This window comes from Urocitellus parryii, chromosome 3 (assembly GCF_045843805.1).
Source record: "Urocitellus parryii isolate mUroPar1 chromosome 3, mUroPar1.hap1, whole genome shotgun sequence".
Taxonomy (NCBI): Eukaryota; Metazoa; Chordata; class Mammalia; order Rodentia; family Sciuridae; genus Urocitellus; species Urocitellus parryii.
In genome coordinates, this window is record NC_135533.1 from 193,916,821 (window position 1) to 193,943,466 (window position 26,646).

General features: G+C 45.7%; 1 protein-coding gene across 1 annotated transcript in view; it reads left to right on the top strand.

Moving 5' to 3' along the window:
• The window catches only part of Itga9 (integrin subunit alpha 9), a 307,948-nt gene that overhangs the window by 167,519 nt on the left and 113,783 nt on the right, over positions 1–26,646 (top strand). Inside the window, exons 17-18 of the mRNA XM_026406057.2 lie at positions 1,649–1,725; positions 24,854–25,004. Of these exons, the coding sequence (XP_026261842.1) occupies positions 1,649–1,725; positions 24,854–25,004 (228 nt within the window). The remainder of the gene's footprint in view (positions 1–1,648; positions 1,726–24,853; positions 25,005–26,646) is intronic.

Genomic DNA, 26,646 nt, shown 5'->3' on the forward strand with positions numbered 1-26,646 from the left:
TCTGTGATGGGAGGCACGTGTGTGGAAGAGACTGACCCAGGGGTACATCTGGGTTTTGTGGGGCCCAAAGTCTCTACAGTTGAGGGGGAGGGAAGGGCTTGAAGGAAAAAATGTAGAATTGTGAATACAAAGTTGGGTTCAAGGCATGCAGGGGCCCTGTCAGGGGACCTTCAAGTGTAAGTTGGATCCGGTTGGTGGTGAGGCCACCCTTGATGCTTCTATGTTTTAGGCTCTCAAAGCATTTCTTGCTTGGGGTGTTGCAGCTCCAAGCCCTCTTCCCCCTGCTTTGAGATGGCAAAGAAAGCACAAAAGTCTTACTCTGAAGTCTCCTGGAGATCTGGCTCTTTCCTTGCCCCTGTTAGTGTCCAAAAGAACATAGGAATTTCCTCATATTGCCCAAGAATTCCATGATTTTTCCTCCTATAATCAAGGAAGGGAATGTTGGCTAGGACACTGTATTCTTTTGGAAACGTGGCACAGGAATATGAATTTCCATAGGCAAAATTACCCTGTCTGGTGGAGTCTAGACTATCCATTGGCCAGCAAGTTTGTTGGAGTCCACGCTGGCACTCTGAGAAGCCACCTACGCTTCTGCTATGGGCTATTACCCCAAACTCTGCTATCGGGGAGGAAAAAAAATAAAGCCCTCACAGCCATGAGGAGTGATAATGAAGTTAAATGGTAAATAAATCACAACAAACAAGGGCATCAGGTTCTCGTCTCCAAATCCCATTGAGATGATCAAAGCCATCTTAACAATAGTGAAGCGTCTCCATCGTCCGAAGCATAGGGAGACTGCTGTCTCTACATCAGAAACCTCAGAGAGGTGGAGATCAGATGGAGGGACATACTAACAAGCTATCCATGTGCTGCAGAGAGAAGAAAACTCTATCCCTTACAACAAAGTGCTGTTCCTGATTCCCTGGCCACCCTCCATGAAGCTTCCTTACACATTTGGGCAAGCTCTCTGCAAGTAATGTTGGTTTTAACCACAGAACCTCAGGCCCCAGCACTGGGTGGGGCTTTGACTGTGGAGGCCTAGTCTCGGTTAGAGAAAAGCCACTCTTCCCTACTAACCACTAGCTGCTTCCCCGAGAAACTGGAAAGCATCTCTTCTGTCCCATTACGCTGCCCTCTGTCTAATGGCCCGATTGCCTTTGACATTTCCCTTTGGCCCTAACCATTTAATATGGTCCCATTGCTTAGGCCGAGCCTATCTCCGATGCAGATTTTTTTTCTCTTCCCCAAGAGAACAAATGGGGAAAATGACCTGACTGTAATCTAAGAATTATTGACTTCATGGAATGATTATTCATGCATGTCCAAGAGCATCTAAAAGGTTTTGGTCAGAAAAGCACAGACAGATGGACACCAGTCATGCATGCTTCCTGAAGAAGTGCTTCAGGAGACTGAGAAGCGGATCAAGTAAGGAATGCACTCATGAATCAAGACCACTGTTGATTTAGGCTTCTGTGGAACCTCGAGAAACTTCCCTCACCCTGCCAGGGAGCCGGCTTCTTGGAGGTGGGAGGAGAGTCCTTGGAGGGCCTGAAGGAAGAATTTCTACTGCTTTGCAAGAGGCAGTAGGCCATCATTTACTGCTTTGCCCTTAAACCCTATTCCAACCTTTCTATCATTTCTTTCACAGACTGTTTTTGAAAGGAATTGCCGATCGGAGGACTGTGCTGCCGACCTGCAGCTCCGGGGTAAACTGCTGCTCTCCAGGTATGTCAATGTTCCTTTTATGACATTGTCCTGAGAAGTTCAGTTTTTCTTAATTCCAGGCCCCAAACCTGAATGTTCAGATTTCCCCACCACAAAGGTAAACAGTGTTGGTGGGTTATGGTCCTATATTGTGTGTGTGTGTGTATGTGTGTGTGTGCGTGTGCGAGTGTTTTTAAGTATGTTATAATTTTAACAATAGTTATGATTTGGGTATTGTTTGCAATTTGGATATCGTTGGCAATTTCACATATCTCACAATTTAGATTTCTAATTTTTAAGAGTGTTCGTGCACTGGGAGGGTATTTTATGTTTACTCATCCTATTAAGTTGAACCATATGGTGTTGCTAACGTTGGGCCTTTGGGGATGATGTCATGATTTAACCTCTTACTACATAAAGATCCCCCCTCCCCCACCCCCACATACTGAACAGTGGTGTCTTTCTGGCTTTAGCAGCAAGTCGTGTTTCTGTAGCAGGACAGGGGTGGAGTCGAGGGGCAGGCTGATCTGATCCAAGCAGACTGTCTCTTTATTATTTCAGGGTTTCCTCCTGCAGTATGCAAGTCCCCCTAGGCTAAAGGTGAACGGTACAGAGGCTTTCTGTTTCCTCTTTGCCAACCTTTTATTTTAGACTTCTTTTAGGATGAAGGTGCTGGTCCTGAATCATTGAGCCCCATTTCAAGAATGGTTTCCTTTTGGAACAATACCTTCTGAAAGATTGTCGTTAGCCTTGGGGCCAGAAACCCCTCTGTAAGATTTATTACCATTTCTCAAAGCAGTCCTCAGTTTTGATAGCTAGTCTCTAAAATGCCATACGTGTCCCTTACTCGCATTGCCGAGAGAGTTAAATTGGGATGGAATTAAAGAAATATCCCATCATGAATGAGTAACTACACTAGGGCATTTTTGCTTTTTTTTATGATAAATAATCTTTTAGGAGGATCACAGGTTCAAAGCCAGCCTCAGCAACTTAATAAGGCCCTAAGAAACTTAGCTAGACCCTATCTCAAAATAAATTTTAAAAGGCCTGGGGGATGTGGCTGAGTGGTTGAGTGCTCCTAGGTTCAATTCTCAGTACCAAAAATAAACAATATTTTATTTATCAATGCTAAGATGCCTTTTCTTCTGTTTTGAATTTTTACAGGAAGGTGTATCTCCCCAACCACCTTCTCCCAACGGCAACATACACACAAATACTCTTCCAAACCACTTAAATATTAATTCATTAACATCACTTGTAGGCTGGGGAAAAAATGGCATATTCTTTGCCAATCTTAAAAAATTACTTTAAACTCATGAAGTAGATATTGGGATTGCTTAACTCAGAAAGGCCTTCCAGGGTTACTAGAAAAACCAATTCTAAAGAAATTTCATAAATTATCAGCTCATTAATTTTAATTTTGAGGAGATCTTCCAAAAAGTGTTTTAGGGAAAGAGTAATAAACAAAATTACATGGATTTTTTTTTAACTTCAAAGCAGACTATAAATGCTGGAAATTTATTTCAGATCATAGAAAATTTGATGTGGGATAATAATTTACTTGATCCAAGGTTAAAATTTTAAGTAAGGAAAATCCTATTGCTCTTGCTACCCATTAGTGGGTAGACAAATCCAGCTTTTTTTTAGTTATGCTTTTTGTGGATTAAGATATAAAAATCAAAGCTCATGGTCAGTAAAGCACTGTATGACTAAAGCTGCCACCTCTGCCCCAACTTGGTCTTTCAGAAGTGTGATTAGTATCAGGTGTACCCTGTGGATCCAATCAATAATGCCAGAATAGCTAATGTGGTGGCCAGGGACCAGACCCCACATGTATCAGCTAGCTATTGCTACCAAAGATGCTGCATAACAAACCACCCTCAAACACATGGCATAAGACAGCAATCATTTATTCTCAGGTCAGGTGAGATTGGCTGGATTCAGCTGGATGTTGGCTGACTTGTTCATGCATCTGGGTTCAGTGGAAGGTAAACTCCAGTCTTGGGTGGCCCAGTTTAACTCTGTCCCATGTGTCTTTAATTTCCCCCAGGGAACGAGTGGGCTAGCATGGGCATATTCTCACTGCATGATGAAATTGCTCAAGGATAAGCAGAAATATGCAATGGCCCTTAAGGCCTAGGGGGCAGAATTGCCCCACTATTATATCAGACTTTTCTATTGGCCATAGCAAGGCACATGGCCATACCCAAAGTCAAGGGACAGGAAAATATTTTCTGCCCCTTTAGTGAGAGCTACAAATTTACACTGCAAAGGGCATGAATATAGGGTAAAGGACTGAGACCAACAAGGCCATCTCCTACAGCATGTGAGCCCTGGGGAACCCTGTCACTCTCCCTGGTGCCTTGTAGCTTCCAGGGCCATTTCAGCCTTTCTTGCAATTCCATCTTCCTAGAACTCAGACATGAGCCCTGGAGACTGGAGGAGTTTTCCTGAGCCTCAAAATCAATGTTCTTGGACCAGAGGACCTCTCAGCCTTTCCTGAAGGATGAGTTATTTCCCAGGAGGTCTCCCAGTCTCTCAAAATAGCCTTTTGGCAGGATCCTCCATTAAGAAACTTTCATTATACTCTTGGACCCATAGCTGTTCCCACAGGAGCCATCAGGGAAATGTTGATTGGTAATGGGATAAGTGCAGATATAAAGCTAAACCTGTGGTTTCAGTTACACCGGACGGCCCTAGACTTGGAACGCTCACTCTGCAGAGCCAGGCGCAATGTGCAGCAAACTGGAGCAGAAACAGGGTCTGGATTTGGTTGAGGGTGTTTTAGGAGCCTGAACTGTGGGTGAGCAGCTTCAGCTATCATTTAGCTCTGAGTCATTGTTGCCTGGGATGGGATGTATACTCCTTCATTGTTCGAGCAAGTACTGGGCACCACTGTAGATGTGAACCATATGTGGCCCACTCCCCTGGTGTGCACAGCCTGGCCAGGGACAGGGCAGGGAGACTGGACAGCGTGGCATGACCTCGTATAAGAGAGGTGAGTGGGTCCTGGCAGGGCATGGGGTGACTTCCAGGAGGCTGTATTAAGAGGAGGGAGGGAGGAGGACTTCAGTACTCTAGGCAGAGGAAAAAGGTGAGCAGAGGACTCCCATGAGGAACCGCAGGTGTCTGCAGTCGAAGAGAACAGAGTGTGAGAGAGAGAAAGAAGCTGGATTGTGACACACCTGTGATTTGGGGCTGCATCTCCAAGCCAGTGCAGGAGAGCCGAGTCCCAGCTCAGGTACATTAACTTCCCAGGAATGCAACTAGATTCGCTCCAGGGGGAGGGATGATGTGGGTCGGTCCATCTCCTCCAATGAACGGCATGTTCCAGCTTGAGTTCTGAGTGTGTCCCTCTTTCCACCCATCTCAGTTCCTACCTCCCTGACACAGCTCTGTGGGGCCACTGCCACTTGTCTCCGTGAAGGAGTGCCCTTGGCAGGGATGGGCTTTTGGAGGGATGCTAGGTGGCTCTGCACCACCACGCTCCCCCAGGGCTTCAACATGGCAGTTTGGACACAGTTTTTGCCTTTCATGCTGTCTTTAGGACCTAGCTCTCATGTCAGCTGTACCCTCACTATATTGAAAAGGCGGGTAAGGGAGAGACGACTTCAGTGACGGGGTAGGCAGGCTGTGTGAAGTTCAGGGCTGAGGCAGAACACCCACCAGATGGAGGAGCCTGAGTCTTACAACAGAGGGAAAGACATCTGGGAGGGAGGGGGTCACCCAGAGTGACCAGGGATCAAGCCAGGAAGCGCTCCCTGTGACACTCAGGGATGTTTTTCTCTTTCTCCGCAGGGAGTATGAATTTTGGCAGGATCTGTTGTTACTTAAAACATTCAACTCAATTAAAAGTTCATGATCTTGGGGCTGGGGTTGTGGCTCAGTGGTAGACCACTTGCCTGGCATGTAAGAGACCCTGGGTTCGATCCTCAGCACCACCATACATACATACATACATACATACATATACACACATACATGCATACATACATGCATAAATGTATTGTGTCCATCTATAACTTAAACAAAGGCCGTGATCTTTAATGAGTTGAACCTAGTTCTAGAACATGCCATTTTTAAACTATCCAGGAATAGGGAGGAAGCGGTTTAGATGTTTTCAGTCCTGTTTAGTAGAAACTTTCATTTATAAAAGGATGCGCCTATGTTTTTTTCTGTCTGAAGGCTCATAGTACCTAAGATAGCATCACATGTGATCAAGATCAAGAAAAACATAGGTTATTATAGTCAAGCAAATTTTCTTTTCCTGATGCATCTCATTGGAGATCAGTGGAATGTTTCTGTCTCCTAGGTGGTCAACTTAAATAAAAAATATTTTTAAAAATCTTTTAAGAGAAGAGTGGAATAATTGTGAAGTTGGAATCATCTCGTAGCCACATGTAACTGTCTTATGGCTATTATCACAGGAATTGGGGGTGGAGTGCAGTAGGTCCCCCACCCCAAACCTATGACTAGTTGGGAGATGGCTGGCACCATCTACGAATGATCAACCTTCTAGAAGACGACCACTTCACTTAGAGAGTGATTTAGCTCAAATCAAATTGTTTTCCTTCTCAAAAGTGGTCAGAATCATCAACTGCATCACAAAAGGTGGAAAGGAACAATGTCTTGACTTATGAAGGGGAAGAGAGCATTGTTGATGGTGCAATGGCCCTTAAGGCCTAGGGACACAATTGCCCCACTATTATATCAGACTTTCCTATTGTCCATAGCAAGGTACATGGTCATACCCAAAGTCAAGGGACGGGAAAATATTTTCTGCCCCTCTGTGCACTGGGTACTCTACAGAGTACTTGGTATATAGAAAAGCACCATAGTGTCTCACCAGCTGTTTACTATGGGGCAGATTGCTTAACATCTCTGTGCCTCTGTTTCCTTCTCTGTAAGATGAAAAAATAATTCCAGCATCTTATAGGGTTATAGATAATGAATTTATATGTATTTAATTACTTCTAAAAGTGCTTAGCACATAGTAAACACTTATAAATGAGAGCTACATTTTTTCCCATTTAATCCTCTCAATAACGCTGAGAAGTAGATATGGTTACATGCTTTCTAGTGCTTAGGATATGGAGGCTAGGGAGGCCAGGTTACTTGCTCAAGGGCTCGTGTTATGGGGGAAATCAAAGTGGGGAGTGCCTGGTTCTGCATTCTGCTTTATGTTGGCCTCAAACTGATGCTGTTTTTATATCAGCTGGCTGTGCACCGGAAGTACCAAGGTGGGGACACTGAGGGTCCTCTTTGTAAAAACCCCAGTTCAGGAGGGAGGTAGTTGGATGGAAAGCCCATGATCAAAGATGGCTTCCTTCTATTCCCACACACCCTCCCCATGTACCACGTGACCTAGAGGATATGCAGTGACTTTCCCCACTGGAGATGTGAGCCACCTGTCAACTGGGTCAGTGGCAGACCCTGCATTCTTTTTTCTGTCTAGGCTCAATGTTCTCTCTTTGGAGAACTCAAGTTTGACCATGAACTCGTTGCTGGTGTGCCAGCAGATTCCTCAAAGGGGCAACAACATCACCATGAGTATAGTTACCACCGGGGTTTGGATATGAGGTGTCCTCCAAAGCGGAGGTGAAATGATTGATTGGGAGAGCTGTAACCTAACCAGCCCATTCAAACTGGAATGGACAGACCGTAGGCAGGCTGGGCATGCTGGGGGAGGTAGGTCATTGAGGCATGCACTGGAAGGGTGCATCATGCCTGTGGCCTCTTCTCCCCCTTATCTTTCTGCTTCCTAACTGCATGAGCTGAGAAGCCTTCCTCTACTGGGCCTTTCCACTGTGATGATTTGCCTCATCTTGGGCCCAAGGCAATGGAGTCAGCAGTCTGTGGACTGAGACCTCTGAAATCATGAGCCCCATAGAAACTTTTCCTCTGCTAAGTTGCTCTTGCTGGGTATTTTTTAGCCACGGTGATGCGACACTAACTAGAACAATTATTATTACCATTTTGTGAGGGAAGGTGACTGGGAGCTGATCACAAGCCTGGAAAACTTTTTGCGGTTGTCAGAACATGAACCATGTGATTTCCCCACCCCGCCCCCTTCATTGAATGCAGCCACTTAAGGAAAAAAAAAAAAAGGCAAGGTTTGTTGATTGGGAGCAGCTGGCTTTTGTAGTTCTTTCTGGTTTTCTCAATGGTATATTCTTGAAAGCAGGGTGGAATGCTCAAGTGGCTGGAACTTTCTGAATGAGGGCTGAAGCCATCCTCCTCCCCTGTCAGAACACGCCTTGGCCCTTGCTCTGATGTGGGTCCCTAAGAGGAGGCAGAAGATACCTCTCCTCACCCTGCGGGAACATTTCAAGGGTGAATAGCATGTAGGTGGGCCTCCTGTAGGAGTCACCTAGCCAAGGGTGGGATTCAGGCCCTAGGGTAGGCAATCAGTGGTGTCAAGAGAGCGAGGGACAGATGGTCACACTCTGGAAGAGATACTGAAAGTGAGATCCTTCTGGAGAGCCCAGATTCTGCACACCTGTCAAGAGGTGACAGGGTGTTCATATATTCGTTTATTTGAAAAATGTGGATGGGACACTTGCTGTGGATGTGCCTGGCTTGATGGAAGTAAACAGGGACACGCTGCTGCGTCACAGTGCTCTCAGTCCAGATGCAGACGTGCATGCCAGCAACGTGTCGTCATTACCATGATCATCGTATGACGGCAATGTGAGGGAGTTCCCTGGAGGCGCAGGGGAGGAAGTACTCCATATGGTCTGAGTTGAGTTCCCCTCGATGCTGACCGGAGACGAGGATTCGAGTGCAAATAATTTATGTGAAATGTGCAGGAAGCAAAGGTAAAGAGTAAGGAAGTATCAACAGGGAAGCTTGCCAATAAGGGTGCGCTGTAACACCAGCATATCGGTTATTTATTGCTGTGCAGCAAATCACCCCAGAACTTCATGCCTTAAAATAACCACCATGTGTTTACTTCTGATTCTGCGGCTCCGCGGTTCAGCCTGGGCTCCCTTGTGTGTCTGCATCCAGATTCAGGTTGTCTAGTAGCCTTTGTTTCTGGCACTTCTTCACTGGGGCTCCTCTGTTTCCCTCCTCGTGGTCTCATCCTCTAGCATGTCAGCTCACAATTTTTTTTTTTTTTTTTTTTGGTGCTAGAGAATTGAACCCAGGGGTGCTAAACCACTGAGCCACATCCCCAGCTGTTTTGTTGTTGTTGTTGTTTTTGTTTTTTTTTTAAAGAGAGAATTTTTTTTTAATATTTTTTAGTTCTCGGCGGACACAACATCTTTGTTGGTATGTGGTGCTGAGGATCGAACCCGGGCCACACACATGCCAGGCAAGCGTGCTACCGCTTGAGCCACATCCCCAGCCCCCCCAGCTGTTTTTGTTTTATTTACAGACAGGGTCTTGCTGAGTTTCTTAGGGACTTGCTAAGTTGCTGAGGCTGTCTTTGAACTCATGAACCTCCTGCCTCAGCTCCTGAGTCTCTGGGTATACAGGTGAGCACCAACATGCCCAGCCATATTTATTCTTATAGTATGGCGGGGGTCCTAAAAGGAACAACAGCACCCAAGACTTTTGAGGCCTGGTTGCAAAACTGGTATACTGTCACTTTCCTATATTTGGTTGGCCAAAATCAAGTCACAGGATCAGTCTGATTAAGGGGTGGGGAACTAGACTCTGCTTCCTGTTGGGAGGAGCTGTGAAGCCCCAGAACACAGGGTGTGACTTCACAGAGACTGTCAAGCAGGCCTCCAGACCCAGCTGGCACAGCGGCCGACTGAGATTCATCACGCAGGTCAATGCCAGGGAGCAGAGCTGTGGGGCTCCCACAGAATGGGGCTCTTAGAACGACTGCATCTAAGAACTGGAAAACCAGCTCCTGCGACCCCTGGGTTGAGGACCACTCTGGGGCTGGGGTGGGGGGCGATCAATTCTTGGGATGCAACAGCTTTGTCTAGTCCTGGAAAAAGACCCTCAGAAAGATGCAGAGGCTGGTAGCTGGAAGTCAGCCAGCACATTGGGAAGAGTCTGAGGGCAATGGCCAGGGACAAGGACGCTGTCTCGTATACCCACTTTCTTAAAGATTTTCAGTTGATGAGTTTACCATGGAGTTTCCTGCAGGAGTGTTAAAAGGAGTGTTCAATCACCTTTGATGTGGATGCCTCTTCCCATGAACTTCCTGAGAATGTTCTTACTCCACGTTTTGCCAAACACCCAACATTGACTGTTTTGCCAAACACCCAACATTGACTGTTTTGCCAAACACCCAAGCACTTCCTGACTGTGGCAACGGTAATTCCCATTGCACTTTTTCTGTGTCTTGTTTCCTCCCCCATCCCTACCCAGCATAACAGCCATCACCGACACGCAGAGGGGCTTTTTCTTCAGGGCAGACCCACTAGCCAAGGGTAGGGCCAAAAGCTTTCTTCTTGCTTCCTTAAGGATGGCAGCAAGGACAGGTGAGGGGTTTGTCCACGGCTGATCCCAGGCAGAGAGGATGAGACTCCAGAGCCCTCCAGCATCCTGGAATTGATGTGGTCCAGGCTCATTCTTGCAGCCAGAACCCTGTTTCTTGGGAGCTCTGGCTGCAGCCCAGCCCAGGAATAATCCCAGCCAGTGGCTCCATGACGCCACTTCATTTGTCATATATGTAATCCAGCTGGCTGGAAACAAACCCAGCACGTTTTTGTTATTGTTGTTGTTGTTTTGAGATTGGTGTGTTTTATCTATGTACCTGGATCCACGGAATTTCTGGGGCAGATCAGGAAGCTGATAGGGATTTGAGTCACTTATCTGAGGTCAAAAAGAAAGTCAACCGGCCAGCGAGCAAGAAAAACACCTGGTGGGCAGCTCCGGAGTTCCCTGTTCCAGCAGTTCCACTGGTGGCCTTTGTCTTTAAATAGCCATCACAGCTTGGAGAGCCTGGCCTATCTCTAGGTGGAAATGACTTTTGGAATTTCTCTTCTATGGCAGGGAGGATCTGATTTGTGGTTTCCTGAGTATGAGACTGGGGACGGAGGGGCCACCACCCAAGGAACTGACCCTTTTCCTTTGTGGGACAGATTCAAAGTGCTGAGGGAGCTTTCCAAGGCCCCACCAGAACACACGAGCCACAGATCTGTCCCAACAAAGAGCATGTTTCAGGGAGCAGCCCTCCCACTGCTAAGCAGACACTGATCAAGATTTTCCAGCTTTAGCTTTCTGGAGAGTAGGACCATGGGGATCCACAGAGGGGTGTGAGAGGCGGGACCTAGGCAGTAACCATGGCAACCACAGAAGGGGTGTGATCACTGCAGGCCTGCTTCCTGAGACTCCCAGGAAGTCTGGGTCTACCTCACTGTGAGCCTAATAAAATTCTACTCAGTAGTATTTTCCTCGTCTTCCAAACGTAGCCACCCACTGGAGATCTATTATGTGTGAGACAGAGTCTTTCCAGCAGGGTGGTGGTGAGATGACCGTTTTCCTTCTGATCAGCCCCAAGGAAAGGACCTATCGAGAGAATGCAGCCCCTAGATCCCTCCCTTCTCTCAGATGGGAAGCCATGTGCTGTTTCTTCACTAAGATTTTTGCAATTTGTTTCGTGGGACTATGTTCCTTGGTCTCTTGCCACTGAATACTAGACTCGCCCATCCCAGAGGGGACTCGTTGCTGTGACAGAAGGCCAGATCTGAAGCTGCGCAGTTGCTTTGCTCTCTGCACACTTTTCTTATGGCCCTGGGTATACCTTGACATATAACATCTCTTTAAAGTTTGTTCTGAGCCCCCTGATACAACCCTGGGAGGGTCAGGATTCCCTGCGGGCTGTCCATGGATGAAAAGCCAAAGACAGCTGTGGCCAAGGAAGGCTGAACCTTTTTTTTTTGGGGGGGGGGGTGGCGGTGTCCAGTGATCACTGTCCCCACTTGTCACATCCAAAGGTGAGGCTTGGGTTTACCATGAGCTTCCCTGAAATCATAGTCCCTGCAGCTGTAGTGAGAGGGGAGGTACCTCCTAGAAACATGTAGATTTTATGAGCCTTCTTTCCTGACTTCATTCCAGGTGTTCTTGATCCAAACAGGACGAGCTGGGTGCATGCAATTGGTTCCACACCCAGGTCCCTCACAGTGCAGGTGCCTGTTCCCTCCTGCCATGTTGGCAGCCAAAGACTCACAGCTGCCCCTCATCTGGCTGGGGGAGTCACTGGTGTCCTGAGACTGCCTTTCCTGGGAGGTCACACCCGGTCTCCCCAGAGGGCAGCCCTCAGCTGCTGGCTGGCTGTTTGGTTGGGGTGCAGGCGGCCAGCCATTATCTCAAGTGCAGATGTACTTGTGGCACTTTGTGCTCCAGAACCTCTTGTGGACCAGGCCAAGGCTGGACTTCATCAAAGGCCAGCTTCCCTGGTTCCCCAGCAAACCCCCACTGCGTGTCATAGATGCTGCATCTGGGGATAACTGTAGGACTTACACTTGCTGTGTGTGTGTGTGTCTGTCCTTATCTCTTCTGGCCAGGCAGACTGATTTTGTTTTTTTTTGTTTTGTTTTGTTTTTCAAGTTACCTGTATTTATCAAACATTAATGATGAGACAGTTGCTGGTGTGCTTTTTGTTTTCCCTCTTGGAATTGGAAGATGGTGATGTTGATGTTTGAAAACTGGGCCATGGAGTGATGGGGGGGGTGCTCCTTCAGGCCATCCTGGGACTTGGATCCTAGGGATTGCTGCTGGATGCTTCTTTCCTGGGATTTTGCTTTTAGAGGGGACCCAAGAGAGAAAGGGAGAGGGGCACCCTGTGAGAGATGGCTTCCTCGGCAAAACATTTTCACAGGCAGGGGACCAGAAACTGTTCCTGTAGCATAAGGGAACACAGGACGCTCAGTCGGAATGGCTGGACTTCCACACTAGAGTCCCTGGGCTCTTCTTCAGAAAGTGTTCTGTGAGCTGGGGGTGGTGGTGCACACCTGTAATCCCAACAGCTTGGGAGGCTCAGGCAGGAGGATCGCAAATTCAAAGCCAGCCCCAGCAAATTAGTGAGGGCCTAAGCAACTCAACTAGACCCTATCTCTAAGATATAAGCAGAAAGGCTGGGGATGTGGTTTAGGGATTGAGGGATCCTCCTGCCTCAGCCTCCTGAGTTGCTGGGATTATAGGCATACATTGTAAGACAAAATTTAGAAGCCTCTGGAGAAAGTGTTTCCCCTCCCTGTGTGGCTCCTAACCTTCGTCGTGACCCTGATACAAGGTAAACATTCACTCCTTGTTGCTTGCTTATTAAAGACACCAGGAACTCCAGGGCTTTGATGAGCTCAAGAAAACCAGTGCTTCAGGCCCAAAGCGGAGAAAGCTGGCATCTGGTCCGTGTGGACAAAATACATTGATATTGGAGGTGCTGCGTCTGGGTAGTGCAGACCTGCTTTTGCCTTCAGGGACCTCCAGAGACGCAGAGACCCAGGTGGAAAGAGCTGCTTTCTCCAGCCCTGCGACTGACTGGCTGTAAAGGAAAAAGGATACACAATCCAGGGAGACTAGTAATTTCAGTATGTTTTCTTGCCTGGAGCCATTTAGAGCTCCCACTTGGCTCTTGAACTAGAAGCAGGGAAACGTTGCGGCTACTGCAGAGTTATCCATCCAGGGACCACTCTGGCCCTCCTGATGGGAGTTCTCTGGGGTCGTCTGGCTTGCTGCCTTCTGTGACATGCAGGTGGGCTTCTCGCATGGTGAGCCTAGCCAGGTTCCAGGGCAACGTGCGTGTGGCACAGTGTGGCCGTGTGCCAGGGCTAGGTCAACTGGAGCATCACGCCCTCCATCCCTGTCGTATGACATCAAACCTCTGAGCAGCCCACAGATCTTGGGAATTCCTCTGCCCCTCAAAGTCTTCTTTGTCTTTAATGCAGTGGTTACAGTGAATGAACCTGATTTGTTCCAGATGTCCTGAGATTTAGTGATCCAGGAGACTGCTCTGAAAGGATGATGAGGATTTGAATTCCTCTGTTTGCCAGGAATCAGTATTTCCTTGCACGGTTGCATAGATGGAGCGGGAGGGACCCCTAGCCGCTTAGAGAGACGGGGAAGGACCCTGTTCCTGCTTGTTTGCCTTGTTAGAAGATGACCTTTAAAGCCAGTACTGATTCTGCCATTATGTGAGTGGTTAAAAGAATCAAAGCTGGGGCCAAAGTCAGCAGGCATGTTATTTATTTTTTGAAGTAACACTTGTTTACCTCAATTATTGGAATATTGCTAGGAATACCACAATTTTGACTCGAATCGCCTTGGTGAATGCTTTTCTCTTTCTCTCATTCTATGAGCACAGCACGAGCCCAGGTGGATAGTCAATAGGAAGGAGGTGAGGTGTTTCTGCCTTCATATATGTGGGTTTTCAACCCAGGAATTCAGTCCCAGGACTCATTTCCCTGACCCAAGGTCACTTTTAATTGAGGTGCCTTATAGACTGTACCTCCCAATCTCTAGCTGGAACCAATAACCATGTGAGTTTGTTTTACAAGATTGGAAGAGATTTATAGAACACAGTTAGATACAAGGTACATCTCAAACTATATGTAACAATAACCTATCGTTGGAGTATACATATATAAATGTGTGGCATATTCTGTTAAGTGATAGTGTTATTGGTTTATGTGGTATTTGAGGATATGAAAATTAAAGCTACCGTACTCCCCTACCCCCATTCAGAGGAGAGATTTTTCAAGACTAATAGTAGAATAGTACCAATCTTTATGTACTATGTTTTTTTCTATACATACCTACTATGATGAAGTTTAATTTATAAGTTAGGCACAATGAGAGGTGAACAACGATAATAAAATAGAAGAATCGTGACAATATAGTGTAGCAAAGTTGCCAGCATCACTCCTCTTGCCCTTTGGGATCAGTAGTAAATAAAACAAAGGTTACATGAACTTTTGGACTGTCGTATTCAAAACCAGAAAAAGCTACTAAATGATTATCTGGTGGGTAGAATATACAGTGTGGACACACTGGTCAGAGATGATGTATATCCCAAGCAGGATGAAATGGTATGACTTGAGATTTCATCCTGCTACTCAGAATATTGCTTTATTTAAAACTTGTGAATTGTTTACTGAATTTTTCTATTTAACGTTTATATAATATCCACTGAATTCACCAAGGTAGGGTGGGATGGACATGCCAGAGAAGTGGGCAGGTCTCAGATGTAGCACTAAGTTTTGAACAAAGGGAAACATGTTGTAGGATATAAAATGAAAGGCCCCTGAGCTTGTCAGGAACAAGGACCTCAGAAGGGTTAGAGCAGAAGGTCCAGGACTGAGACTGTAACCTCAGGAGGCTGCCTATGTTTATATGGAGCCAGCTATTGGATAACCACGGGATAAGACCAATCAATAGTTGGGGAGAAATAACAGTTTCTTTCAATCTAGAGTATATTAGAATACAGAATAAAATGAGACTTGATTTCTTAACTATATTTAGAATTGTTGGGCTGGAGTTATGGCTCAGTGGTAGAGCACTTGCCTAGCATGTGTGAGGCACTAGGTTCAAACCTCAGCACCCCACATAAAAATAAAAACAAACAAAAATAGAATTGGACCCTTTTTGTACCATGTTCTCTTTGACTATCCCATTCCCTTCCCACTGGGGGTTGAGACCAGGCCATGGTAAATACATATCTTGCCACGAAGCTATGCCTCCAGCCCCTGTTTTAAATATTTCTTGATGATCTTTGTCCTTACAATAAAAAAGAAGTGTTATCCTTGGGAGTTCTTGGTTAATTAAATCCTAAATATTTACCACCTTAACTAGAACCTTATAAATCGGGAAGCTTTCATGAAATGAAAATTGATATTTGGGTTCTCAGTAATCTGTTGTTTTAATGAAATCTGCAGGAATACAAAGTAATAGGCAGTCACTAGCAGGCAAAATGGGACAGCAGGACAAAAAGTTTCCCACCCCTATGGGAAAGAGAAATTTTGGAGCTTCTGCTGGAAAAACCTGTAAGAACTGACTCCACTACAGTTCTTGGCTATACTTTAAGCTTTCCTTACCCAGATCCTATCTCTCGTGAATGACTGTGATAAGTTGGGGAAAGAGAAACTTCTTTAACTTATTTGCTGAGCACAATGGACTCACCATGTGAAAACTGGTATGTGGATCTGTTCACCACCTTTTCCCTCAGCCTACAGGAAAGACTACATTTCCCAGGCTCCTTGCCCACAGGCTTCCTGTTCCGTTTAGCCAGCAGTGATGGGAGGGAGAAAGGGTCAGGGTTTTCTCCCCAGCCCCACCTTCTGCAAACAGCACCCCCAGGAATGCAGCTTTCTCCTTGGTGGTCCTGGCCCCTTCTTTGAAGTTCACCTGGAGCCATCCACCTCCTTCCTCTATGGCTCCAGTCCTAGGGGTGTTTCTTCCCATCTCTGGTTTTCCTCATCTCCCCTCCTTTACTTTTCAGGCTCCTCTTACGCCTTTGTACCTAGTTTCCCATTTTAATCTCTTCTAGTGAACTAGCTGGTGTCAGGTTGCTTTCCTGTCTGGACCCTAAATGATGATGCACAGTGGGCTTGAATCTTGGTACTGACTGCTACTAGGTAAATGGGCCTACCACTAGTAACCCACAGAAGTTAACAAGCCACTTGCCTGGTTTAGTCCTCAAAATTTTCATCTGCAAAAATGGGGAGGAGGTTGATTCCAGGTCCCTTTCAGACATGAAAGTCCGTGAGTCTCTAAACTTGGATCTCCTAATACATAGTCATTTAAATGTTGTAATATTTTTTTTTAACCTTTATGATGTGGACAGTTTTTATTGTTTACATCCAAGATGTGGCCTTCACCTGTATCATATACAATGTGTGCAGTATTGGATGAGGGATTGACCCTAGTATCTTATCACTAAAGGCTGAGGTTGGCAACTTTATTAGTTGAGGTAAATACAGAAAGGTGTCTTTTAAAATGAGTTTTCATATAGTTTGACATAGATTGCTAACTTTCTATGAAGAGGAGTTGCTACTGTCACAAAGGAGCGGACCCCCCCCCCCACCAACCTGGCTCTTTGGAAAGTGTCTGTGGGGAACCTGGGGGGCTGTGTAATAACTCTCAGATACAATGGTAGACTTGACTGTGGGAGCTCTCAACCCTCAGAGGTAAACTGAGGCTGAGGAGTAAACACTACAACCACATTCTGGGACCAAAATACACGAATACTCTTGTGCTTTGGAAGTTACCTGCAGATGCCTTCTCAGGTTGGGAGACTGAGAGAAGGCTCTCTCTCTAGAGTGCATGCTCCCTGGAGATGGGCTCAGAAATTTGTAATTGATGCCATCTCTGTCTTCTCAAATGGATTCTGGTCATTGTACACAGAGTGAGTCGCCCTGAGGAAGCACAGAAGTATACACACCACAGAATCCACAAGGGGTATCTTGCCTCTTATCCTTAACTAGTTTAAGTCAGAGGCAATATTCAAAATAATGACCAACCTGTACAACATGGGTGTACCGGCCTGTAAGAACCCTTGTCCCACAGCCATAGATAATGAGTACCATTTCACTGATGCAACCCACTGATGGTCAGTCCTGGCTCAGGGTTGGTCACCCACACCCATATACGGCAGGACTACGAGGTCTGTGTAGACTGCAAGCATTGGTAGAAATTGAAACTATGACACTTGGGGTGTGTCCTTGGGACAGCTACCTGAAGACCTGCCTCTGGGATTATTCCCAAGTAGCTGGGGTTATAGGCTTGTGTCATGGCATCCAACTAGACCAGCCATACTTTAAGTGCTTAATGCCACATATGACTAGCGGCTACCCTATTAAGTGACACAGGTCTAGACCATGGACTTCAGAATTGTTCCATCCAATCCATGAGGGAGCTGGGTAGTTATGTACAAGCTCCCATCAGGCATTGGTTGAAGGCTGCTGCAGGGCCATCAGAGACTCCATTCTTAAGCACTCTGCTAGATGGCAGGGAGGAGCCTTCTAGCAAAGACATAGGAATGCTGGTGGATGGAACCTATGCAGGCAACAGAGATAAGAGCCAGGGATAGGGCTAACCCACATAGCCCACTACATTTTGTGGTGACCTCACGCTTGTGTCTTATCATTAAAACACTGCTTGTAATGTACCTGGCATCGGTGACTGAGGTATCCCAATTCAGTTCCCTGGCCTAAAGAATAAACCTCAAAGTCTGACATTCAAGATTAAAGGGAATCTGTTTGTACCCTGCATGTTCTACTTGCCTCCCACCAACCTCAATGCTAAGAGCATCCTTTTCCTGCTACTTTCCATATTATTTCTGACTCACCCTTATCCTCAGTTTCTGTTTATTTTTCTCTCTGATGGAATGTACTTCCTGTTTCCCTACCTACTCATGTACTCCTCATTCTTTATGATGTGGCTCAATTCCTACTTCTCTCAGAGGACTTCATTCTACCTGGACTCTTCCCCTGAGTTTCTCTTGCATCTAATTTTGTACCTGTCCTTCGGTGACTCCTATCAACTTTGTGATGTATTTCCCAGGTAACTCACTAGCATGCACTCAGGAGATGCCTGACAGTTCCTGCCCATTCCCTGGGGCTTTATTAATACCCATTTCTTAATTATTCATGTAACAATCAATACATTTGGTACTTTGTGATCACATCCTTTATAGGAAGACATTAAATGAGTAATTGTAGTTGTGTGGTTTACTCGTGTTTGTAATGGTGAGCTCTAGTAATTGAAAAGCCTTGACAGTGGTCAATAAAGTACCAAGAGAGGAGATGGCCCCTGAGAGCTGCTAAAGCCGTCTGGACTCATCCCAAATGTCTCTACCAATTTCAAGAAAAGTTGTCAGGAAGAAAACAAAGCACCTCAGTTAGTTTTTTTTTTTTTAAATATTTTTTAGTTATACTTGGACACAATAGCCCTTCCTGACTTAGACGGCATCTATACACGAGACTTTATTTATCTATTTTTATGTGGTGCTAAGGATCGAACCCAGGGCCTCATGCTAGGCGAGTGCTCTACCGCTGAGCCACAACCCCAGCCCTGCCTCATTTAGCTTTTGTAGATGATACATCCCATATTTTAAGTATTCTAAATTCTAAGAACACAAATGCAGTTTAATTTCTAATCTTACGACGATAGCCAAGTAAATTTTACGTAAGTTGTATACTATTTTTTTTTTTAACTAGGGATTGAATTTAGATTGAATTTAGGTACTTGACTTGCTTCCATCCTTGGCTCTTATGAGTGGCACTGCTTGGAACACATGTATACAAATCTCTGAGTCCCTGTTTTTCCTTTTGGAATTGCTGAATCACATGAGAATTCTATGTTTAATTTTTTTGAGGAACTTTCATACTGTTTTTCAAGTGACTGTTCTCTTTTATATCCCCTCTAACAGTACATGAGAATTCCGATTTCTCCACATCCTCTGCAACTTTTACTTTGTGTTTTTTTTTTTTTTTTTTTTTTGAGTATAGAGCAGTAAAAGTTTTAAAAAAGTAATGGATGAGGGGAGGGAAGGGGGTAGTACTGGGGTTTGAAATGGAGCAACTTCTGTCATACACATTGATGAATATGTCAAAATGAACTCCATGATTAAGTATATCCATAATGCATTAATTTTTAAAATTAATGGATGAATGGATTAATGATGAAGAAGGATGCAGATAAGAAAGAATGAGGAGAGGAGGAAGGAAAGAAGGAAGGACAGACGCATGACTTGCTGCTATCATCCAAAACAGAACAGATCATATCTTACATTGACTATTAATGATGCTTTCCATATAAAAATTCACCAACGATATCTAGATATAAAGTAATATGACCCATGAAAAAGGCTGCACAAATTAGAATTAAATGGGAAAATTTACCAGAGAATAAAATTCCTTGAGAATCAGAAAGATTGTTCTTGAATAAATAAATTGGCACCCGTGGAATGTTGGGCAGGAAACCCCTGTGCCTGATCATTTTAATCTTTTGGCTGTCAGAGAACCTGGTCCTCGTGGAATCCTGTTCTTTTCAGATGTCATTAAAAGAATATTCTTGTGGAAGCCCTTCCTGACTTGGCATCTATGTACGAGCCGTAGCTGGAATGGCCTTCATGTCTGAAGAAGTTTGGTGCTGGCTTCAGCTCATGCCCTGAGTGGCTGCGTGACCTCCATTGAGTGGGGTCCCCTCTCTTCGGCTCCGCTTCTTCTCTGAGAAATGGGAAGGTGGAGCTGATATGTCGTGGGGACGTTACAGGCTTTCATTCATTTGTGCCACTAGAGTTCTTTAGACACCCACACGAGAGACCCACCTCTGTGGCAGTCCTGCTGAAAGACTAAAATGATCAGGCTCCGAGGTTTCCTGCCAGACATTTCACGGAGGCTTATTTATTTATGGAAAAAAAAAATCTTTGATTCTCAAGGAATTTTATTCCCTGAGAATTTTTGTGCCACATTTCTGTCTCTTGAGAGTCCAGTGAGGAGCAAAACCAGACAAAGGTCCCCGCTCCCTGGTGTTCCAGTGTGAGGACAGACGGCCCTTCATCAAAGAGCCACACAAGTAAACATATGCCCACAGCCTCCGTAAGTGCATGAAGGGCTGATGGGGGCGCACAGGTGGGGAGCTCAGGACAGGTTGATGTCATCCAACAGGGAGACGGGAAGGGATTCCTGAGGTCGTGAGAAGCAAGGTGGGAATGTGGGGACCGTGGAGGGGACCTGGAGAGGAACAGGCTTTGAAGGCGTGGGAGCCACTGGATTCTCGGCCAGAACAACCCCTTGGCCAGTTGCCTTGTCTCTGCTTCATGATGTCCTCATCTCTGAAAACGGAACCCATGTGGGGTCCTTTTGACAGTTACTGTGAGGTTTCCAAAGGGTGACACGTTTGATAGTACCCAGCACCATGCTGGCAGGTTACATTTTCATTTCATTTCTGAGAATAACTCTGGAAGCAGAAATGTACTGTTTTGGTCATGGAGTTTTAGCTTTGGAGAAAGAATGAAAACAATGTAGAGGCTTCTTTTAAAACAGCAGAGTTTCCATTCTGCCCTGGCTGCTCTTTATCACAGAGCCACATTTGAATCATTTGACTATGAAACCCCCCAGGAATGACCTTGCCGTATGACTAAGTGACTGAGGCCCAAGTGTGAGGGATTGGTGGAGGTTGAGCCATCCCTGGCCTGAGCCCTTGACATTTGCACATGATAGAAAGTGACTGGTCATGTGAACAACAGCACTGGAAGGAGACTGTGGCCCCGACCCAGTGGTCCTCTGCTCATCTGTATCGCCTCTCTGCTTACTCTGCCATACAGACTATGGTCACTCGGAAGAGACTGGCTACTCATGAGTCTACGTGCAATTCCTTCTCCAGATAAACCTGGGTTAGCCCTCTCTTCTAACTCAAGGTCTGGCAATTACTCCTTTAATCTTACAAAAGCAAACAGGAGGACAGAAATAACCCATCAATTGTTTAAAACTAAAATGGCCAACAATAATAAATAATTGCCACAATAGCTTGAGGTCAGGGTCTTAATTTATTGGAGGCCATTCAAGAATTTGAAACTCTTCTTTGAGTTAATGTTTCACATCTTGTTTGGATCCTCCAAGCTCTTGCTTCCACAGCAAGGCCATCAGATTGCTCATTGCACATATTATTCTTGTTGACGTGCCAGACAGGCAGGAGAGCAAGGTCCTCTTTCCATGGATGGGAAATGATGATTCTTTTCCCCCAAAATGTGTAGTTCAAATTATCATAGCCTATTGAGAGTCCAAATAGTTCTCTTTCATGCTGTATTAGCTGTATTAATGATTGCAAACAACCAAAACACATGCTGGTTAATTTAAGCAGAAAAGGAATTTATTGGAAAGACATAGGCTAGTTCGGAGCAGAGGCCAGAAAGCCAGAGAACCAACTCGGGCAGGAAGCTGGGAAATACTCGACCTTCAAGCAGCCACTTCAGAGGATCTCATAAGGTCCCCATGTCTTAGCTCAGCACTCAAAATTCATAGCCCTGTGTGGGAGCATCTGTCAGCATCTTGGGGCCACTGACCATCCTAGGTCACATGACTGCACTTAGGTGCCCACAGCATAGCACTCACAAGGATGGGAAGGGAGGGTCTGCCTCCTTTCTGTTGATGTACCCCTCCCATCTAAAGTCCTCCAAACCAGGAAGAGATCAGGAGACTGAGTGGCTGAAAATAATGACTTTCCATTACATCAACCCTCTTAATGCTTCACTACAGCTCTCATTAACTGGTCCCCAGTTAGAGACTGGCTGCTGACATGAGTTTATGTTGTCCAAATCTCACGTCACACAGTCATCTTCAGTCTCATGCGCCCATCCTCATCCCCATGATTACCCTTGGCCTGTTCACTCCCCTGCTCTCCTGAACGATTCCTCCATTTCATTGCCCCTCCATCGTCCACCCTCTTCCTCCCTTTCCCCCTCCTTAATTCTGCTTCTGTTTTACCCAAAGTGGAAGCAATCAAGAAGGAAGCCACATGTTCCCACCACTTCTACCCACCCATCTGCAGCTGCCCTTAAGCGCCACTTCCTTACCTCCCACCAGCCTTTCCATTTGTTCTCCAGGTCCCCACCAGCAACTGTCCCCCATCCCCTCTTTATTAATTCGTTCCCTCTCTGGTGGATCCTTCCCATTAGCTTGCAAATATACAATGATAATTCCCCCTTTAGAAAAATAACACTCTCCCAGGAGCTGACTTCCGCCCACCGCCACCATCCGATTTCTCTGTTCCTCTTTACAGAGAGGAAAAAAAAAAAAAAAAAACCTTTAAATAGTCATCTGTACTCACTGTTCCCATTTATTCTCTTCCTCCGTCTTTTAAACTCACTCCAGTCAGACTCCCCGCCCCATGACTCCACTTAGGCACTTTATATCAGTGACCTCGAGATAGCCAATTCCAGTGGCCAGTTCCGATTCTTCAGATAATTTCAGGCTATGGCCACATGTGACGGAATTGACCACTCCTTCCTTGGAATGTGTCTCCTGTGGTCCCCGGAAGCCATTTTCCATGGTTTCCCCCCCTGGCTGCTTCTCAGTCTCCTTTGCTGGCTGCTCCTCGTCTTCAGCTCCTGTGACACCTCTTATTTACCTACATTTGTTCCCTGGTGTCCTATCTGGTCCTTACCGAGGTGGATCTCCAGCCCAGAGGCCGCCTTGAACTCCAGAATCTTGCATCTAACTGCCTCCATAGCGCCTTTAAAATCCAACAGGCATTTATTTGGGTTTTCTCTGCTCCATCTTCTTTACCGTAGTCTTTCCCTTCTCACTGAATGACAGCCCTTCTTTTCTAATTGTTGAACCTGGAGCCCTTCTAGACTTCTGTCTTCTGAACACCCCTCATCCGATCCATGAGAAAAATCTGCTGGGTGACTTTTGAAGCATCTTCAGAACATGACCTCTCCCTGCGACCTCGGCTGCCCCCACCTGGTTTGAGCACTTGATCATCTGCTCGTGCCTGGATTATTGCAGGAGCCTCCTCGCTGGGCTCCCTGAGTCTCCCCTGACCACTCCACGCACTGTGCCCATCTAGCACAGTTGAACCAAGGTCCTGATGGTGGCCTGAAAGGCCCTGCAGGACCCGCAGACTCCACTGCCGTTCATCTCTTGTTTTAGTGAGCTTTTTAGCTTCTGTGACTAAAGAACCCAACCAGCACAATCATAGAGGAGGAAATGTGTATCTGAAGGCTCACGGTTTCAGAGGTCTTAGTCCATAGAAGGCCAGCCCCATTCCTCAGGGCTCAAGGTGAGGCTGAGCATCATGGTGGAAGAGTGTGGCAGAGGGAAGCAGCTCACATCATGGGGACCAGGAGGCAGAGTGACAGAAGTCTTCATTCCCAAGATACAAAATATATACCCAGTAGTCGGGCCCCAATTCCCACCTCCTCCAGCCACACCCTACCACTTCAGTTACCACGCTGTTAATTCCTATCGGGATGAATTCACTGATTGGGTCAAGATTCATACAACTCAATCATTTCTCCTCTGAACCTTCTTATACTGTCTCACATGTGAGCTTTTGGGGGGCACCTCACATCCAAACCATAACACCCCCTAAGCTCATTTCCTCCTACTCTGCTGCTCACACACTCCTCTCCAGCCTCACTGGCTTCCTTTCTGTTCCCTGAACACACCCTAAGGACTTTTCCTTTGATAGGCCCTGAATTTCTGCCTGTCTTGCTCCCTTTCTTCCTCCAGGTTTGAGAGGTGACCTCATGACCTTCCCTGACCATTTTGTTTAAAACCGCAAGCCACTCCCCCTCCAAACCTGGCAGTTTCTATCTTCCTTATACTAAGTTTCCCTGATCTAGTATTTATGTTTGCTTCTTTCTGTGTTTCCTGAAGCTATAAATCTGGTTCACTGCTGTCTCCCTAGCATGTAGCATAGTGACCCGAACAGAGTAAATACCCCCAAATAACTATATGAATTAATTATATGTATAGGTTATTAAATGTGTTATAGTTTTCCAAGTTTGATGTCTAAGATTTCCTATGGCCCACGTAGGAGTCGAGTGAGTGAGTGAGGCAGTGTTTTAGGTGAGGAGGTTGAGGCCCCTGATTCCCTAAGGACACGTGGCTGTCCTTAATGAGCTACCTGGCATTTGGAGTTCTGATCCCAGTTTCTGATCCCTGCACTCAACTATCCCCTGATGTTTTAGGTTATATATATATTTTTTTAAATTTTTATTGCTGCTTGTTCAAAACATCACATAGTTCTTGATATATCATATTTCACATTTTGATTCAAGTGGGTTGTGAACTCCCATTTTTACCCCGTATACAGATTGCAGAGTCACATCAGTTACACATCCACTGATTTACCTATTGCCATACTAGTGTCTGTTGTATTCTGTGGCCTTTCCTATCCTCTACTATCTCCCCTCCCCTCCCGTCTTCTCTCTCTACCCCATCTACTGTAATTCATTTCTCCCCCTTGTTTTTTTTTTCCCTTTCCCCTCACTTCCTCTTGTATGTAATTTTGTATAACCATGAGGGTCTCCTTCCATTTCCATGCAATTTCCCTTCTCTCTCCCTTTCCCTCCCACCTCTCATCCCTGTTTAATGTTAGTCTTCTTCTCATGCTCTTCCTCCCTGCTCTGTTCTTAGTTACTCTCCTTATATCAAAGAAGACATTTGGCATTTGTGTTTTAGGGATTGGCTAGCTTAATGTAAGCTTCAGAGTACTAATTGCTGTTTGTTTTCCATTGTAGTATTGATGAGAAAACCCCATATCTAGCTTTGGGAGCTGTGAAGAATATCTCCCTAAACATCTCCATCTCCAACCTCGGGGACGATGCCTATGATGCCAACGTGTCCTTCAATGTGTCCCGGGAGCTCTTCTTCATCAACATGTGGCAGAAGGTAAGGGGGCCACCCCCAAAAGAAAGTCAGTGCACTCGCTGACTTTCTTCATAGCTTGGACTACACAATGATTCTACAAGGACCATTCGTTCACAAAGAACGTTATTTGGAATTATTAGAATTTTTTCTTCATCCCGACCTTAGAGAATTTGTTGGTATAACTGAAGAAGCAGCTGTAAATACCTTGGAGAAGTGTCTGTATCTTACGTTGTCTCCCATCCCTTTTCTCTTGAGGACCCTCCCTATATGACTAATCTCTGCCCTTTCTCTGAGATGCTATAGTCACGGTTGCCAGTACATGCATGTTCTAAAAATTTCAAGTTTAAAGCGATATTGCTGTGAAACATAAGAAATAAGGACAGATCACTGCTGATCGTGCTTGTTATCACCAATACTGTTCTTGATGTTTTCTATTCGTCATTTCTATCAGCGTGTACTTTGACATATTAATTTTTCCTGCGGTATTTGAGGATATTGAGGGAATGAACTTGTGTCCATGAGTTAGGTGAGGGCTTATAGAGTGGGTTAATTTATTTGAATGAATTGAAATATATGTAGTGTGACTCAAGGAAAAAAAAAAAAGGAGTGAATACTTCTTCTCTCCCAGGGAACCCTTCCAGGCACTGTCTTTATAGAGGAAAAGGGACAGGTTCCTCAGCAGGAGCAGGGAGTGACCCAGGCTGACCACTCTGTTCAGTGGCTCTGTTGACAGCTGTTCAAATGGGAATTTTTGCAGCTTTTCAAAGAATGTACAGCATTTGAACTGGGCTGCTCTGGGGTTCTGTGTTAAAATAGAACCCAAATCGCTTTCTGAGGAAAACCTCCTAGCTCCTGAGCGAGCCCATTTGTGCCCATCGGTGCACCTTTGAGCAAGTGGGCAGCCTTCTGTTCAGGCACCTACCCTGCCAGGCTCAATGGTTTTGACAGGACTGTGCCAAACTTACTCAGCCTAGAGGGCAAGTGAAGCTCCCGGAGCCACCCATAATGGAGGTACTCCAAGAACTTTCCAAGAAGTCACCTCAAATCCCTGCTGCTTAATAGCTCTCAGCAGCTTCTGGATTAGAGGAGGCCAAAAAAGCCATCAAGGACTGTGGGAAGGGCATGGAATCCATCCACCGTCTCCACCCTAAATATTATCCTGAGTTAAACCCAGTCAAGAGAGAACCAAGTAAGCTGTCGGGTTCCGGCATCTCTGACCACTCCTAATTGCAAGTACCCTGATGCCATCTCCCTGTGTGGGGTGGGAAGGCAGCTGAGGGGAAGGGGTTTACTCAGGGACCAGACCTGTGAAGCTTGTCTCTGGTGACTGGGTCATTAAATTACATGGTTTCCTCTCTCTCAGGACCTATGGGAGAAATTTCTCTTCTTTCTCAGGCTTAGAGAGAGCTATGCCTTTCTTGGGCATTGTGTTTGCCTTTACCTCTGAAAACAGTTTTGTGAATTATCAGGTTCCATTCGCTCTTACCAGTTGCTAGAAAATTCAGAGCTGGCTTCTGCCAATATGTAGGACTTGGAGTATTATTTTATGAATTAAGTAACCACTTGACTCTTGATTTGCTTCCTTCCCTTCACTGTGTTTTCCTCTTTGGCTTGGAGACTGAATAATATTCTATCATATAGATATACTAAGCATCACCTACAA